Genomic DNA, 18,146 nt, shown 5'->3' with positions numbered 1-18,146 from the left:
GGGAGCCAGGGTATGAGTCTAAAACAGTTGGTAAAACAGCATTTTGATCTAATCTTTAAAGACATCGTAGAGAAAGGTTTTACTGTATGTACAGCTGAGAGGCAGCAAAGGCAGCAATAGAAAGGAGGGTAAACCCACATAAACCCTGTTCCTATATACTAGAGAAGTGCAGATGGTCTGATCCCCTTGTGTAAGCTCTGATGATTGATTAGAATGTTTACTTCTTATTTACCATTGGTGGTGATCACTATCTAAGATTCTTTAGAAATGATTGAGCAAATCGGCCAACAGGAACTGCAGAGCGATACTGCTGAGCTGCAGATTCGATGTTTGATAAAACTTGGTGTTAACTAACCACACCCAGCAGAGCTGCAAGCATTCACAAGTAGGCCATGTAGTCTCCCACAGTGCTGCAGCAGAGCCACTGCGCCATTAATGTTTTAATCGAACAAGAGGAGAAAAGAATATACAGAACTGGAATAAATTGACTTTTTTCCAACACTGCAACACCCCGAAGACGGGTTTCAGGACATTCACAAACTGGTTCTGCAGGATTAATGTCACCCCCACCTGATTTACAATCACGTCCGCATGTGGGTCTGATTAATGTAATAATGAAATATGATCATCCTCCATTCCCACCCTCTGTCGGCTACGACAGAAGCTGATATTTGGGCAGGAAATTAATGAGCTAGAGAGCGGTCGGAGCAGCGAATGCAGCCGAGGAAAGGACCGTTCGTCACCCTCAGATTAAATCCTCTGACAGATGACCCCGCAGGAGTGAATTATGAGAAATTCTAAATGACATTCATGGAAATTAAATAAACCCTGCAGATAATGTTGCCTGGCAGTTTTCACAGACACAAGTTGAGGACAGAACAGAGCAGATAAACAGGCATCAGGTAGGTAGAGCTGGCAGGATTCTGGTGGAACAAGGTGGTAAAGCTTGAATGTCATAAAAACCTGTCAAACATGTCAGTGATGCCAATCAGCAGGAGTTTATAACCTGCTTCCTGTGAAGAAGCCTTTGGGCTTATAGTCAGCTCATTAAACTTAAACCTCAGCTTTAGGTCAGAAAAGTCACTTTGACATGTTGTTCAATTGTTCAAACTCCCAGTGGCTGAAAATAATAAAAGTGGACAGGCTTACTGCACTCTGCTCAAACACTTTAGTAGAAATGGAAATGTTCATTTCAGATCACACAAATTCACACGAAACTAAACTTGCAAATGGAGCCGAAACTGAACATCACACAACAAAGGAAGCCTTAAATGACATTTGTAAAGGCAGTACAGAGTAAAAGAGTGTAGTATATTTTGTGCAACAAATGGGACACTTCCTGTTCCATGTGACGGAGGAGATCGGCCTCTCTGACCCTCTGCAGGAAAAGAGTCTCCAGCCTATCTGGGAGACGGGACAGGTGCCTATCTGACACAGGAGATGTTGGAATGTGAACAAAACACGTCTATAGATCAGATAGAAGAAGGGCTGGAATGTCGGCCTGAATAAGGTTAAAAAGTAAATTTAGTAGTGTATCTGTGCCGCCCATACGTTGAGCCGAGGGCATAAAATAAACTCACACATAGAGAAACTTCAGAGAGAGAACTAACGGGACCTTTCTATTCAGCAGCCTTGAATTTCACAGAGTTCTCCTCCACTGTTCCTATAGGCAGTGTGTTTTTTAATGACTGATAATAAAGAAAACTAAAAGAAACTTCAACTTGGTCTTCAATCCATGTTTTCTCACTCAGAGAGGTAAATTTACACTACGAGAGCTCCAAGAGTTGGCCTCACGCAGTCACCCTAAAACCAAAACAACACTCCTGGGAAGTGTTATATTTGAATAATTATAAGAAGGCCGATAGCTCAGATAGCAAAGCTTTGCTTCCCTCTTTCCCACTGATATTACCTGTGGGAGCACACACAGTTTGTGTTCTCACAGGAGTAAGATGTGACTACTATTATGTTTAGGCTGTGTAGCTCATAGATACGTGCCTGTAAGAACAACACACACACACACACACACACACACACACACACACACACACACACACACACACACATACACACACACACACACACACACACACACACACGCACACACACAATGTGTATCACAATAATCTAACGGGACTTGGACAGCTGTTGGCCTGCCCACGTCATGCCCAAGAAGAATTAAATGTGAATTATTAGAGGAATCAGGGCTCATTCTAACTGGATCCAGTGAGATCTGTCAGTCTGAACAGGTAACTTTACCTGTGACCTAAATAAAAAGCCTGCATTCTAACCAGTCTTTTTTATCTGGTTTTGTTTAATCTTGGGCTTCCAAACAACAAACCGGAGACCTTTACAGAAGAACAAAACCGCTGACTAGCTAGTTTTCTTCATCTACTGCATTTATCCAGTATAAAACAGCATAAACTAGCATGGCAGGATATAAAGACAGCAGATTGACAGGTACAGAATACAACTTACATTAATATATCTATTTACTTTAAACAGACTTTTATTATGTTTCTAACACATTCCTGTTTCCTGACCACAGCCTGTGACTTCAATTAAGAGTCATTTAATCTTTGAGAATGATTCGCCTGCCATAAAAACAAACAAACAAACAAACATGGCACTCTCATGATAACTGCTGTTTACCATAACTGTAAATGTATGAGGTGGGTTAAAACAACACATTCAGATAGTAATTATTTGTGTAGCTCTATGGAAGATAAAGCTTGTTAGCTAAGGCTACATACAGGTTAGCTCACCTGTGATATTACAACTATAGACTGTGTATAAATAATGGACGTAGTCACCGTGACATCACCTGTTGGTTTGTGGACTTCCTGTTGGAAACGTTCATCGTTTCACTCGTCGCCATCTTGTTTCCGATACAGGAAGCCGTCCATATTTGGAGTGTGGAGGAGGAGAGGGATCTGACCACTGACTACAGCCTCTCTACACCTCAACCTGACTGATTCATGTTAGCATTAGCTGGGATGTTAGTTTTGGCTAGCAAAAAACAAGAACAAAATGTATCTTTCTGACCTCAGAAAACTGAGCAGCGACTCCTTGGAGTGTCTGTTAGTCCAACCAAACACTGAACAAGACATTTAATGAACAAAACGTTCAAATAAACTGTCATTAAGTGAAAATACAGTGAAAGGGTCAAAGTTATGAGACCAAACCGCTAAACGTCCTCTTTTCTATCTATATAACGTTTTATATAACTTTATTAACACGTTGCCATGGATACGCATTGTTCTGCTTCTCTCCTGGTGACGGCTCGCCTTGTCAGTGACCTGTCAATCAAAGGTAGCCCCGCCCCAAATCATACGATTCTTTATCTTCTATTTTCTTCTAAATGGGGCCATTATTAGAACTATTAACATCAAATTGTCTTGAAGAAGATTTTTGCTAGTGATTGAGTCCATCGTGTTGTCCTAAAAAAAAATTCTGAGGTAATAAATCAAGTGAGAAGTTTTCTCATTTTGCATTGAAATGAATGGACAGAATTTTTTTGCAGCCAAACTCAGCGCCCCCTGCTGGAATTGTCGGTAGACTGCAGTTTAAGGCACTTCCTGGTTTGCCTCCATGCTCAGACACGGAGGTTGCCGCCTGCCTGTGACGTCACAACACTGCCTGTTATGCTAACGGTTACTGAGGCAACACTCACCCTTCTCATGCTGTCCATTCCCGCTGTTCCACTCGCCTGGTGCCATTATAAGGGTCAGTAATGTTTAATCCAACACGTTTTGTATTATAGCGTTTAATGTCTTTTAACTTAAAGTGTGTGCTGACTTCCAATGGCTTGAAATGAACGCTGGCGCCATTCATTTTAATCACACGTTCACTGCCACCACGGGGCGAATCTTCACGACGAGTCACGTCACGTCCGGAGCTGCACTAAAACCATGAGGCTATTAGGGAAAAAAATAAATAAAGAAAAATAAAGAAAAAATAAATTAGGCCATTAGGGGATAAATAATCTCCTACAAAATGGCATGTATGGCAGCGATTTGTTTTCAAACGCGACTCTATTGTTAATTGTTTGGTAATGAGGGCAGTGAAGAAAGAGTTTATCTGCACCTCCTAATATAAACTGTTGTCGCATCATACTTATTAAATTATAATTTTTATGGCTGGCAGTTAGATGAGTAAAAGTCGAGGAAGCAGGAGAAGGACATCTTTATGTTTGATGAGGAGTGCAAGTTGCCTTAACCATAGACTGTATAAAGACCTTTAAACTGACTTTGATGTTTAAAAGTGAAGTTCCTTTAAGTGCCTTTATATTTCTATAGCTAATTTTCTTTGAAGTAATGGTAAAATTAATTATTTCCACGAAAGTTTAAAAAAAAGAAAACTTTTCAAGAATTTTTTTTTTAAATAAGAGAATAGGGTAGACTACTTTCGTCATTTTCACAAAATTTCTGCTTAAAATAGTCTTCTTGTGAAATACCAATAAGCTATTTTAAAAACTCTGTTTGTCTGGTAAATGCAGTACAACTGCGAAATACAAAAATAAATGTTGCAAATATATCAGTGAATAAATAAATGACGAAGAAGAAATGCACAAAGAAATGAGAAACTAAAATAATGCAGAAATAAATACCTTTGGGGAAATAAGCAGGGTGAAAATGAAAACGAAAAATAAATATAAAAATAATAAATGTAAATGCCAAAATAGATATATAGGTAATAAATGAAAAATATTGAAAATGAAATGCTGAAATGTAATGATCATAATCAACACTGCCATTTTAAAATTATTCAACCTAGTTCTGAGCATTGGACATTTCCCTGACATCTGGAGTAAAGGAATTATCACACGAATCTTTATTATAACACCAATCTCTATTAATATTTAACACCAATCTTTAAAAATGGAAATAAATTAGAACCAAACATCTACAGAGGCATATGTGTCAGCAGGTTATTCTGCAGCGTCCTAAATAATAACAACAAGACGTCCTCAGTGAACAAGATGTTCTGAACAAGAGTCTGATTGGATTCACTCCACAACATCGAACCATAGATCATATTATATATATATATTATTATATCTACCCTCCACACCCTCGTTAAGAAGCACGTCCACCAAAACAACAACACATTTTACTCCTGTTTTGTAGATTTCAAAAAAGCATTTGACTCAATTTGGCATGATGGTTTGTTCCTGGAATCAATTTTAAAAAGTGTAGGGGGGAAAACCTATGATATTATTAAAGCAATGTATATAAATAATAAATGTGCTGTGAAAATTGGCAATAGAAAAACAAATTTCTTCTCCCAAAATAGAAGAGTGAGACAGGGCTGCAGCCTCAGTCCCACTCTGTTTAACATTTATATTGATGAACTGGCAAAATCACTAGAACAGTCAGATATCCCTGCTCTCACCCTCTCATCTATCTATCTATCTATCTATCTATCTATCTATCTATCTATCTATCTATCTATCTATCTATCTGTCTATCTGTCTGTCTGTCTATCTATCTATTTATCTATCTATCTATCTATCTATCTATCTATCTATCTATCTATCTATCTATCTATCTATCTACCTATCTATCTATCTGTCTGTCATTCTGTCTGTCTATTTGTCTGTCTGTCTACATGCATATATGATTATTATTATTATTATTATTATTTATTTTTATTTTTCGTTTTAATTTTCACCCTGCTTATTTCCCCAGAGGGGAAATAAGCAGGGTGAAAATTATTATTATTTTTTTTATTTCTGCATTATTTTAGTTCCTCATTTCTTTGTGCATTTCTGCTTCGTCATTTATTTAGGTATTGTATTTTTGCTTTGGCTATATTGTTTTGAAACATTCATGCCAATAAAGCCTTTCGAATTTGAATTTGATACATACATAAAGTAAGTTAATAAATGAAAAATGAAATAGAAAAATAAGTAGTTTGGGTATGGATACAAAGGGAAATAAATAAGAGAAGCTTATATGTATTTCGAATATTTCTGGTAAATGTATTTGTCATGTTCATTTATTTATCAAGTCGTTTATTCACTTCTCTTTTATTTCGGCAGCGTCAGCTGTGCGCGCTCCCATCACTGGGCAGGCACGCGCCCACACACACACCCACACACCCACACACACACACACACACACACACACACACACACAGGGCGGTTAGCGCTGCGAGCTACAAGGCTAAAGCTAACGCCACGTGACCTCCCTGCCGGGTCATGTGACCGGTGACGTCCTGCTCGCTGCCGTCAACTTTTCCTCCAGCAGATCCCAAACAGACGAACATGGCGGACTTCGAGGAGCGGCGGAGTCTGCTGGGGGACCAGGACCAGGACCCGGACCAGGACCAGGGCTCGTCTACCGGCGGACCGGCGGCGGGGAGACCCGGGAGACCGTTACCGGCCATCTGCGACCCCAGCCGCCTCCTGCACCGGGTGGTCATCCTCATCTTCATGTGCTTCCTGGGGTTCGGTGAGCAGACAAACAGCCATAACTTCCCTAAAGACCCTGAATAGTTACTGTGGAGATTCTCTTCAATAGTTAAAAGAGAGCCGTTAATGTTGATCATGTGACGTCAAACACGTGCTGTATCATTGTTTATTGTTATTGTTTATGGTGGCTCTTTAATGTAGTTATTGTGTTCCAGGAAGCTACTTCTGTTATGACAACCCTGCTTCACTTCAGACTCAAGTCATCCAGGTAAATGATCGGGTTCTTTCACCAGACGTTCCTGAACAGCTCATAGAGTTAAATTTGCATAATTATCCAACCAGAACAGTCAAATTAACCTACTGTGCTGCCTTAGAGAGTTTATTTCTCCACCCAGCTGTGAGTCACATCTAGATTTAAATGGTGAGCATTAAAACCAAACCGTTGACCTGACCCCTGACCCCTGACCCCTGGTTGTCCTAGGACCTGAACCTGAACACGGCTAAGTTCATGCAGCTGTACGCCTGGTACTCCTGGCCCAACGTCGTCCTCTGCTTCTTTGGGGGGTTCCTGCTGGACAGGGTCTTTGGCATCAGGTATGATACCAATTAATCACATCTATTGAGTTCATCATGTTCATATCATAGTGAAAGTGAAAGAGCTCTATAGTCAGTGTCATTTTTCATTGTTATTTTTTTACAGGCTGGGAACCGTCCTGTTTTCTCTCTTCGTCTGTGTTGGACAGGTGAGTTTATTTTGAAATCTAGATGTAAACATTATTCTATGAAAGAGAGAATAAAGGCAGTTTTTATTATCTTAATAGCAATTAATAGGAAATGGATGATTTTCTTTGTTGTTTGAACTTTTCTACTTTGCGCAGGTAATATTTGCAACTGGAGCTTTGGTGGATCGATTCTGGCTCATGCAGGTTGGACGTTTCATATTTGGGTGAGCAAATAGATTTTCCACAATGTTAAAACCTGTTAATTACCAACCTATCAATTTAATATATCGGGGGAAGGTCCTCTACACTTTTAAGCAGGAAACCATCAGCGATCTTTTACCAAAGAAATCTTAAAAATAAGCACGCTAGACAATCAGAACCTGCATTAAATGTCCAATACTCAGCCTTGTGTTTCTAAAAGTGATCCCTGACCTTCTACAGTGAAAATAATAACTTAGTCTCAGGTTGCTCTTGTGCTATAACATAACTCAGTGTTCTTGTCCTGGTAGTATTGGAGGAGAGTCCTTGGCTGTGGCCCAGAACACCTACGCAGTCAACTGGTTCAAAGGGAAAGAGCTGAATCTGGTGTTTGGCCTCCAGCTCAGCATGGCTCGCCTGGTGAGGACACAAAACACTAATATATACATGCTTTAAAATACATATTCATGCTTTTTTATTTTTTACTGCAGCCATGAGGAGCGGGCCTGTGATGTAGAATCAATAACACTGATATACAGAGATACAGTGATATATATATATATATATATATATATATATATGTATATATACACTACTGGTCAAAAGTTTTAGAACACACCAACTTTTCCAGAATTTAATTAATAAATGATGCAGTTTAATGTCTCAGTGTACTCTGAAATTAATGCACATTTGCAACATTTAAAATTCTTTATTGAGCATGATAGTGTTTTGAAAGTTAAAAAAAGATTCAAAATCACATTTTATGTTGGACTAAAGGACTAAAAAAAGACACAAAATGACCAAAAAAAAGACACAAAATGACAAAAAAAAGACACAAAATGACTAAAAAAAGACACAAAATTACCAAAAAAAAGACACAAAATGACTTACAAAGACATGAAAAGAATTAAAAAATGGACAAAATAGCCCAAGACTCCATAGAGTTAAGTTGTTAACCCATTTCTTGTTCCCTGAAAAAGGCCTACTTGTATAATTCTGAAATGTACATTATTTTCCAGTTTTGGTTAAGCTTACCTTTTTTTATTTACCTCTGGCAGTTCACCACTTACCTTTGGACCCTTTCAAGCTGTTCATTTGACTTGAACTGCTTGAATTTCAATAAAAAACTGGAAAAATTGGGGTGTTCTAAAACTTTTGACCGGTAGTATATATATATATATATATATACAGTGATGGTATACTGCACTTTACTTTTACTCAGCTTCTGCTTTTTATTGTCTCATTTTATCGTCTGTTTTGAGCTACATCTCTTGTGTGAAAACACTCTAATAAAGTCATTTTTTTATGCTGATTAAGTCCGTTGTGTCCTGGTTTGCAGGGCAGCACAGTGAACATGAACATCATGGGCTGGGTGTACAGCAGAGTGTCTGCTGTGGTTGGTCATCCTGGATACACCACGCTGGGAATATCACTCATGATAGGTAATTATACCTCAGCTCAGAGAAAGTCTTGTTGGCGTGTGTTAACATAAAGACTCCGGTATCGTGTGTTTTATCTGTCTAGAGATACCAGATCCTTTTTTCTCTGACGCCTGATCTCAGATTACACAGCAGAAGTGGTTTAGAGAACTAAAAGTGCTGCTGCCTGCTACAGATGAGTCACGAGCTAGAAGAAGTGTCACTTCTTATAATTTTGTCTCAAATTACGTCTTGGGCGAGCTAAAAGTGCTTCCACTTCTGAAAAGCCTGCAGAGTTTTCTTGTGTAATCTGTGTCTGCTGCCAGAACAAACTGACCATTAGAGATAAACTGTATGAACAACAGAATCAATCAGCAGGCATCCTCCCTGATAATCTAATCACTAATGTCAACTTAAATTAGCATTTCCTTACTAGCTCTTTTGTTTTCATATGTATGTATGTCTTTAATGTAATTATTCTCTCTTTAGCTGCTGTGACCTGTCTGTTTTCACTCATCTGTGCCTTGGTGTTGGGATTCCTGGACAAAAGAGCAGAGAGGATTCTCCACAAGGAACAAGGAAAAACAGGTAATGTTTTTATCTTTAGTTTTCCTCTTTGACCCCATCATCAATAACTCAGTCAGTGTGGACCCTGATGACACGTACAGTTGTAACCTTGTTTTCTACTCTATGATTGACTTTCTGGCCAGATATTCAATGAGCTGCATCACTTTCTCTCCTGCTGTAAACAGTTCAATGTGTGGTCACATTTCCCAGTAGAACTAACAGCTTATTATTATAACACTCCCTGGAGCTGAACTTTATGTGTTGATCTTTAATATCAGGAGAGGTGATCAAGCTGACGGATGTGAAGGACTTCCCCTTCACCCTGTGGCTCATCTTCATCATCTGCGTGTGCTACTATGTCGCCATTTTCCCCTTTATTGGACTGGGACAGTGAGTATATATATATATATATATAGTATATATCTCTCACATGACTACCACACACAGAAAGTTTCCTCAGTGGTCTTCACTCCTTTATCTCTCAACTACTACACCCAGGACATTGTTCTGTCATAAACAAGACAGTCAGTCTTCCTAAATACCTTTATGCTTTTACCTGGCCAAGGGTTTTTGGATAAGAGATATGCAACGTTCACTTTATTAGGTACACCTATACAGTATAACACAGTCCTTTAAAACTGAGTCTATATTTTATGATGCCGATGATGTTGTTTTTTTGCCAATAAGGTCTGAGTTTTTTGGCGGTGTTGCACAGGACTGTGTTGGTTTCAGAGGTGTTTCTGATGCTCTCTCCCCTCACGTATGAAAAAACAACCTTTCAGTTTGGGATACAATGACGGGACATTTCCCACCTGTCAATAAACTCATGACCTTTTTTGCAAGAAAAGGTATTTGTTGATGCTCTATATCTGCAGAGCGTTTACTCCAGTCGTCCTGTGGGTCAGCTCTCTGGGTTCAGACAGGAAGCTTCCTTTTATTAGATGATATCATACAGAGTATATCCTTATCAGTGGTTCCAGATTCCAGCACTTAAACTATATTTTCAAATCGGGAGCCGGCGCATCCTGTCTGAGCAGCCGGTGGAGCCAGTCTGGCTGCATGTCAGGACTCAGAGCATTAAACGTGACACCAAGGGTCAAATATATGTGATGTGTTGGAGCTGAGGATGAGAGCTGTGTGGAGGCAATCCCTGCTCAGACTCTGAACCACAGATATAGAAAGTCATGAGCTTTGCAAAGATAGAAGTTATGCTAGGACAGTTTTATTAGATAGGTACAGGTTCATCTCAATAATTAAGAATATCATAGAAAAGTTTTGATTATGTCAGTAATTCATTCAAAAAGTGGAAATAACACATTATATAGATCCATTACACACAGAATGAAACATTTCATGTCTTAATTTATTTAATTTATTCTAATTATATTGATTATGGCTTACATTTAATGAAGACCTAAAATTCAGTCTATCAAAAATGTTTAATATTACAAAAGACCAATATAAAAAAAATATGCTTAATATGGAAACGTTGCTCTCTGAAAAGTTTGTCATCTATATGACTCAATACTTGGTTATTGGCTGTTTGACTTGAACTACTGGAAATGGACTTTACCATCATATTCTAATGTATTGAGATAAACCTGTATATGTGTGTAAAGTCATCACTGAGTGTTTTTGCTAATGTCAACAAATCCCACAATAACACTGTAACCACCGATGCTGTTTGACTTCCACACCCTGTCTGAATACAGAGTTTTACTTTAAACACTTGTGTGTTGCTGCAGTGAGTATAGTGTAATGTATATGTATGTTTATATGGCAGTAGGTCAGTGTGTCATTTCCCCTTTAACCCATTGAAGCCTGGAAAGCGGATACGTCGTTTTGTAGTATTTGTATAAGCTCTCAAATACCTTTTTTAATTTCATTTCTATCTGCTACAGAGGCTGAAAAATCTATTATTTAGTAGAAGAGTTGACACTTTTTTTTCCAGAATTTCCAGAAAATTAGAGGCTTATTTTAAAATCGCCCAGCGATTTTTCAGGCCTCAATGGGTTAAGGTCTCTGTGTGTATTATTTGCAACTCCAAATGTCACAAATTATCACCAAGGTGATTTTTATTCAACATATCTGACAGAGAAAAGTAGGAGATTCCTCACTCACACACTCATTCTGCTGTTTTCAGACCTTGAGTTTAGAAAGTGGAATTCACTGCAAGATGAATAAATTGTGTGGTTTGAAATTAATGGAAGTTCTCCATTAAATCAGTGCAATATTTGCGAGCAAAGACACAGTGCAACCTGACAATGCTGTGTTGTCATTGAAGCACAAAGGGAGGCAGAATGGAAAGAGGTTTGACAAATGGGTTTGCAGAGAAAGAAACCAATTGAGGCTATCACAACCTGTATTTCCTTCTGTGAAAGGAAATCTCTAATCACTTAGCAACTGGCTTGTTTTTCCACTGAGGGTCGGTGCTTGCAGAGCAAACACTTGTTATGCAAATGGAGCAGAAAACAATGTATGGAAGCCCAGGAGCTACCTGCAGGAGTCAGCCTTATCTCTGGTTGTTGTCATATCAACACAAGGCTCAGCAGCACTCTGTTCTTTTTATTAACAGGGTGTTCTTCATTGAAAAATTCAACTTCTCCCCAGCTGAAGCCAGAGCTGTCAACAGGTGAGTCAGATCAGGAGCAGTAATAACACCATCACATGTGATTATCTCACAGGTCATCTGTGGCTGCGTTTGTCTTATTCTAATGGATGATTGGCCAAATTACTTTTAAAGTAATTTGGCCAATTAAAGCAGTGTTTGATCTGAGAAACATTCAGCTACCTGAAACTATGAACATGTTACAAGACTTTTAAACTCCCATAGAAGTAAAGTCCTTGGCATCACGTCCTTTAAACTGACTTTTGCAGACAGATTTTCAGATTTATGTCAGCACCCAGTTTTAACTACAGGTAGACATTTAGATCTGGCCAGATTCATAAAAACTGATTGTTCTTCTCTATTGTCCACAGTATTGTGTACATCATCTCAGCCCCAGCCTCTCCCATCCTGGGCTTCATGGTGGATAAGACGGGGAGGAATGTGATCTGGGTTATGATCGCTGTCAGCACCACTCTCTGTGCCCACATGATGCTGGCCTTCACCTTCTGGAACCCCTGGATCGCCATGGTAACGCCCCCGTTAACCCCCCACTACACAACAAAACACAGTGTTTACTATAACTCCAACAGGCTGAGCATCAGGACAGCTGGGTAAACTTTATCTCAGTCATCTAGAATCAGTTAGTCTGATCACGCTGAGCTGTCACTGTTAGCTAATGACAGGAGACGCTAGCAGAGAAAAACAATCTGTTACATAAGTACAGCAGATAACATGTAGGCTGGACATCTGTGCTTGACTATATATCTTTAAATGTTACAGTAACGGCTAAAAAAGTGACAAAAGACATAAATTCTTATTTCACATATCTCCACAATCAACCACCAGTTGTCTATGTAAGAGCAGTTGTTGTTCTCAGTCCAACATAACAGTGATTTAGTGCCTTTTATAATATAACTAATAATAATAAGTACATTGACTGCTTGCTGTTCCACTAATAGCATCCAAAGCAGAGGGAAAAACCAAGTCTCAGTTAGTGTGGATACAAGATCCTCTAAACACAAAGTCAATTCAAATTCTTGAATTTTTTGTAGCAAACCCATTGAGACAGACACTTAATATGTTTAAATGTGGAGTGTACTTCCAGCCTGAGTTAGTAGGGATAATATAATTCCCACATAAATAAAAACAAAGACACTGATTGTATTTAAGAGTTGAAGATGTAACTGAAAGGGTTTCTGACCAGAAATCCCAATTTCTAGAGTTGAAACTGCATATTATCATAGCATGTTGTCATTAAATACACAAGCTGTTTTAGGTGATGCATCATGAATTCTGTATAATAATAATAATAATGGCTGCTGGTGTGTTTTTGTCTTCCAGTGCCTGCTGGGCGTCTCCTACTCCTTGCTGGCCTGTGCCCTGTGGCCCATGGTGGCCTTCGTGGTGCCGGAGCACCAGCTGGGGACGGCCTATGGCTTGTATGTATAGTAGCTGTGATGGCAACGTTAGGACTGATATCATATATATTATTATATTATACCATTAATTATATTATACCATTAAAACAAACAAGGGTAACGCTTATAATAAGGTCCTTAATAACCATTAATTAACAAGTAATAAGGCATTGTTCTCGCTTTAGATCCGGTAGTTGCAAAAAGCATAGTTAACTTATAGTTAACTTATAATAGATGAGCAATAAAGTATATTTTAATATCAATAAGCAAACAAAATAAGATTAATAAAGGCATGGCAAAGACATAATGGGTGGGTCACCCATAAGTTAACACTTATATAAGCTTATAAACACACAATGTTAATAAGCATCTTGTAAGGACTTACAAGGGCCTTATTACTGGTTAATTAATGGTTATTACAAGGACCTTAATATAAAGCGTTACCCAAACAAGGATATGATTGTTTATTGTTGTTGTTTTTATTCAACACTGATGTTGACTTCCTGTCTTGTCCTCCAGCATGCAGTCCATCCAGAACCTGGGTCTGGCTCTCATCGCCATGGCAGCAGGAGCCATCCTGGACACCAGAGGATACCTGTTCCTGGAGGTCTTCTTCTGCGTCTGCATCTGCAGTTAGTATTTCTGTCTGTTTGTGGCTTTATGAGATTACAGTCTTTCTAACTCCTGTTCCACACCTGTGAGTGACATTGAAAGTGATTTTCTACGTTGTTTTCTCCACTTTTTTCCTCCAGTTGCTCTGATGGCAGTGGTGATGCTCTACTTTGTGGATTATATGAGAGGTAAGAGAACATGTGTGTTCAACCTTTTTACCTGTTCTAGCCCTCTCATTCCTTCTCTCCTGTCACATCTCTTCACTTCTTCTTTCTCTTTTTGCTGCAGGAGGACATCTGAACTGTCCGGCTGCAGGCAGAGCCAGACTCCAGGAAGAAGCCACTACAGACGCAGAGTGAGTAGCTTTGACCTTTGACCCTGCATCACTTACCAACCATTCGCCAAGCGTCTCATACACATAATGAACAACCCACTCGTAGCATCGAGTGGCCAGGCATATTTTAGCTCCTCTGCTAATTGACTCTGAATGTCCTTAGCTGAACCTGCTGCAGCCAGTTGAATCCACATTTACTGAAACTAGTCGGATTTCTTTTTAGTTCTAGTCTGTTTCTCCAGTTGAATCCAATAATTACACAGCATGATTTTCAATGTTTACAGTCCAGTGATGTTTTATGGATTTGTTCTTTGATCCAGTATTCTACACTCCAACCATGTGACGCTCACGCAGAGCTGCAGAATCATTTTACTGTATTACAACTCCTGGTTTTAATACTTTACAAGGTTCAGGAGTGTAAAGAGGAGATGTGTCAGCTTGTCATGGATATGTTCCTGACTGGGCTTTCATTTAATCTTGAGTGGTTGTTACAGCAAAACTGCTCATTGCCCTGCTGGTAATAAGGTAGAGTGTGTTTATTATCACTGTCCATGATTTATTTATTTTCAAGTGTTCACATTAAAGCTGTCCAAACTACAGCACACAGCCAAAATTCTGAAGACAATATATATTTCATTATAGTATTTTTATTATAAACAAATGATAAAAACATGTAATATGGACTGAAAGGAGCTCGTTCTCTGCAGGGTTTGATGACCTACTTGTTCAACATGTCCTGCTAACTGTGGTGTGTCTGCTGTAGCTCTAGTTGTCTTTGTGGGTGGTGGTAAAGCACTGGTGGGTTATTATGAGCTTAAAGTGCACAGCGACATGTTCTCTCGGCATGTATGACCACTTCCTGTTCTTGTTTTTGACACGAGGGGGGGTCACCATGAGCAGGAATGAGGTCACATCTGTTTCTGTCTCTCGCTGTCACTCTAATAATTTATCTGCGTAGATTAATTATACATAATATGCTCTGTGTTATATGTGGACCTTGTTGTGTGAGAGTACAGACTAATATTTTTGCGTCTGTTCTGTGGCTGATATTTTCCAGATGATGATGATGATGATGATGATGATGAGGGAACACACATAGCCACGGGCTTTCAGCAGGCTGCACTGTCCACCCCAGAGCTGTCAATCACCTGCCAGGGGGCGGGACTGTGTACTGACTCCGCCCAGTGCTGTCACCTGTGGCTCCTCCCATCACAACTGACTGTCTGGCTTATAACCCAGCCTGTATTAATATCTGATTATTATTATTATGTCCTTATCAGGACTCAGTCCACTGGTCCTCTCTGACCTTCAGACTGACTCCATCTCTTCAATATTCACTCACCACTGACTCTGTGTGTGTGTGTGTGTGTGTGTGTGTGTGTGTGCAGGTGTGTGTGCAGGTGTGTGTGTGCAGGTGTGTGTGTGTGTGTGCACGTTTGTCAAACTTCAGCATGAAGTTTCATCAACTGAAGGAAGTTAAAGTTTTTCAAAAGTGTATTTTAAATGTTGAGCAGAAATGGTGGAAAGGTGCCTTTATATGATCAATACTGCATGATTTTTTTTATATGCTAATGAGACTCACAGTATAGGACTCCTATATTATCATTCAGTTGTTTTAAATGTATATAGGGGTAACTTTGGGTATGTTTTTATATGTGTAAGGACTCTGTTACTTGCCTTATTGCAGACGACTCAGCAGTTCATTATGTACATATCAGTTGTCAGCATTCACAATAATTGCCAACCAAAATCCTCCTTACTGGACTTTTACTAAGTGAGTTCATATTCAATTTTAATCATATGCATCGTTGACCTTTTATGGTGCATACTCTCAAAGAAAGTGCATAGCTCTTTGTTTAAATCTTGATAGCTCGATTATTTTATTTCTTAATTTTTTTATCTGTTCTTCGCTGGTTTCGGAGGTTCATAAAGATTTATTTTCTGTTGCATCATCAGATTGTACATTACTATAACGATACAAAGATGAGAAAAAGAAGGAGGTACACTTCGGAATGCATTTAACCGTGTAATAATATTCACAGTTTCAACTTTTTACAGTGTTTTATTAATGTGACCTTTTTAAAGAATCAGTTCCAAGTATAAATAATGTTTTGTAGGCTGTGTTTTGCTCGTTAATCAAGCTCAGGTAATTAAGTTTTTGTAAGCACTGCCCCGAAATTGTTGCTTGCTTCATCTGAAAGGTGAAGCAGTATACTCTTGCACTCTGTTTGACTCTCACCATTCCAGTAAAGAGGAAAGAGATGCTTCTCCCTGTTGTTAGCAGGGCTGCAGACATTCTGACCACTAGTATCTGTGATGCTGCATGTGCTCAGAACTCAAACAGACTTGAAACTTTAAAGCAGATAGGGCAGTAAAACTCTAATTTTCCATTTGGTGTTTAGTTTATCCAACACATGTAAGAAGACGGTCAGTAGCCTGAAGTTAGAATATTGTGATTCAGCTGAAACCTGCTGCTCTCCTCACCAGATACTCTCTGCACTGTGGTGGTGTGGTGGCGTGGCAGTCATTGATAACAGAGAAGTTGTGTTTACTGTTACTGAGCTGTGTACAAAGACATGATGTGATGGAGAAATGACAGAAGATGCATTGTATAATTAAAAAGAGTGAGGATAGAAGCCACTTTTTGTAGAAACCAAATCACGTTTTATACCAGACTGTGAATGGAACAATGACGTTTAATTAAACATGAATATGTGAAAGCATATGAGTTCCTTATTGTAATTCTCTTTTCTACACTCATGGTCATTCTTTCAGCCTCCAGCATCACACTGACAGTAATATTAATGTGATGATAAAGAAACCAACATGTTTTATACCTGCAGGATTAAAAGACGACCCAGTAAGGTAACAGAGGCTCAGCGGGCCAGACTAGCCCCCATGTCTGCTTTTGGCTTACGTAACCGCTACCTGTCCAGGCTGGGAGCACAGGTATGCACACACACACACACACACCACAGTTTATGATCACACAGTTCAAACAGAAACCCAGTTATTAATTCATTCAGCCTCTAATCTTGACACTGGCAATACATTAGTTTTATAAAGGCCAGGAGGGTTGGTTTTACTGCTACACTTTATAATTAAACACAAGTAAATCTTCAACTGTGGTCCTTTTCTCCCTCCACTTAATCTCCCTGCTCCTCTCAGCTCCCAGATCACTGCTCCACCCATCTGTCCTCTCTGGCCCACAGGAGCGTCCTGAAGTGATTCCTCCATCCAGCGATCTGCTCCTCCACGCTCTCTGTGTGGCTCCACACTACAGTTTGCACTACAGAAAGAGGATGCTTACAAAGAGTTGCTGTTTAAACAAGATCAAGATGTTTTTTTGTTGTTTTTTTTACCTTCAAAGTATTTTTAACCTTCACATGACTGACTGATGTTCTGGGTATTTAGATCTTTCATTAGTATCTCCATATTTTTTGGACCACTCTATTTCTGTTTGCTTTACACTTGAGGTGCTTTTTTAGATAAACCACACGGATGTTTTTTTCTATGATATGTGTCATAAAAGTGGGTTGTTTATGGTGCTGTTCCAGGGTCTGTTTTAGAGACCAACCCTCTGCAGACGACAGAGGGCACCAATTCCCTCAGATATTAATGTCACCTCACTCTTTATGAGCACCTACTGCAGGCTCAGTGTTTACAGAATCAGCTCCTTCCTTTAGCTGATCCTTCAGGTTTTATATGTTGCAATAAGAGTTTATAAAAAGATGCCTCACCAGTCAGTGACTCCTGTGACCTGTTGAATGTAGCCAAATACATGTTTTATATTTAAAATAAAATGATTAAAACAGCTGAGAGGCAGTGTTGATGCAGTCCTACTGGTGTTCCCGCCC

The 18,146-nt window shown here is 39.2% G+C and overlaps 1 protein-coding gene across 5 annotated transcripts; it reads left to right on the top strand.

Annotated features, from left to right (window-relative positions):
- Nucleotides 1-6,259: 6,259 nt before the first annotated feature.
- mfsd1 (major facilitator superfamily domain containing 1) lies at nt 6,260-18,101 on the top strand. 5 transcript variants are annotated; one of them, XM_059330671.1, is made up of 17 exons: nt 6,260-6,452; nt 6,628-6,680; nt 6,894-7,006; nt 7,113-7,155; nt 7,291-7,358; nt 7,644-7,752; nt 8,672-8,774; nt 9,240-9,338; nt 9,596-9,707; nt 11,893-11,949; nt 12,297-12,453; nt 13,267-13,364; nt 13,863-13,975; nt 14,096-14,143; nt 14,244-14,310; nt 17,133-17,238; nt 17,458-18,101. In XM_059330671.1, exons 1-17 carry the CDS (start codon nt 6,266-6,268, stop codon nt 17,515-17,517), a joined length of 1,593 nt encoding a protein of 530 aa, XP_059186654.1. In that variant the 5' UTR covers nt 6,260-6,265; the 3' UTR covers nt 17,518-18,101. The 5 variants fall into 5 exon arrangements, with proteins under 5 accessions (XP_059186654.1, XP_059186655.1, XP_059186658.1 ...); XM_059330672.1 differs by lacking the exons at nt 17,133-17,238; nt 17,458-18,101 and adding an exon at nt 16,777-17,012; XM_059330675.1 differs by lacking the exons at nt 17,133-17,238; nt 17,458-18,101 and adding an exon at nt 15,359-17,012.
- Nucleotides 18,102-18,146: the final 45 nt, after the last annotated feature.

The sequence above is a fragment of the Centropristis striata genome, chromosome 4, assembly GCF_030273125.1.
Source record: "Centropristis striata isolate RG_2023a ecotype Rhode Island chromosome 4, C.striata_1.0, whole genome shotgun sequence".
Taxonomy (NCBI): domain Eukaryota; kingdom Metazoa; phylum Chordata; class Actinopteri; order Perciformes; family Serranidae; genus Centropristis; species Centropristis striata.
The sequence above is the reverse complement of the archived record's forward strand: the minus strand, read 5'-3'. Positions and strand labels throughout refer to the sequence as shown.

What these genes read in the sequence shown, in the direction of transcription:
- mfsd1 (XM_059330671.1), top strand. Translation starts at nt 6,266, where the DNA reads ATGGCGGACTTCGAGGAGCGGCGGAGTCTGCTGGGGGACCAGGACCAG. An exon ending in GGGAATATCACTCATGATAG is followed by an intron (nt 8,775 to 9,239) that starts GTAATTATACCT and finishes TTCTCTCTTTAG; the next exon opens with CTGCTGTGACCTGTCTGTTT. An exon ending in CTTCTGCGTCTGCATCTGCA is followed by an intron (nt 13,976 to 14,095) that starts GTTAGTATTTCT and finishes TTTTTCCTCCAG; the next exon opens with TTGCTCTGATGGCAGTGGTG.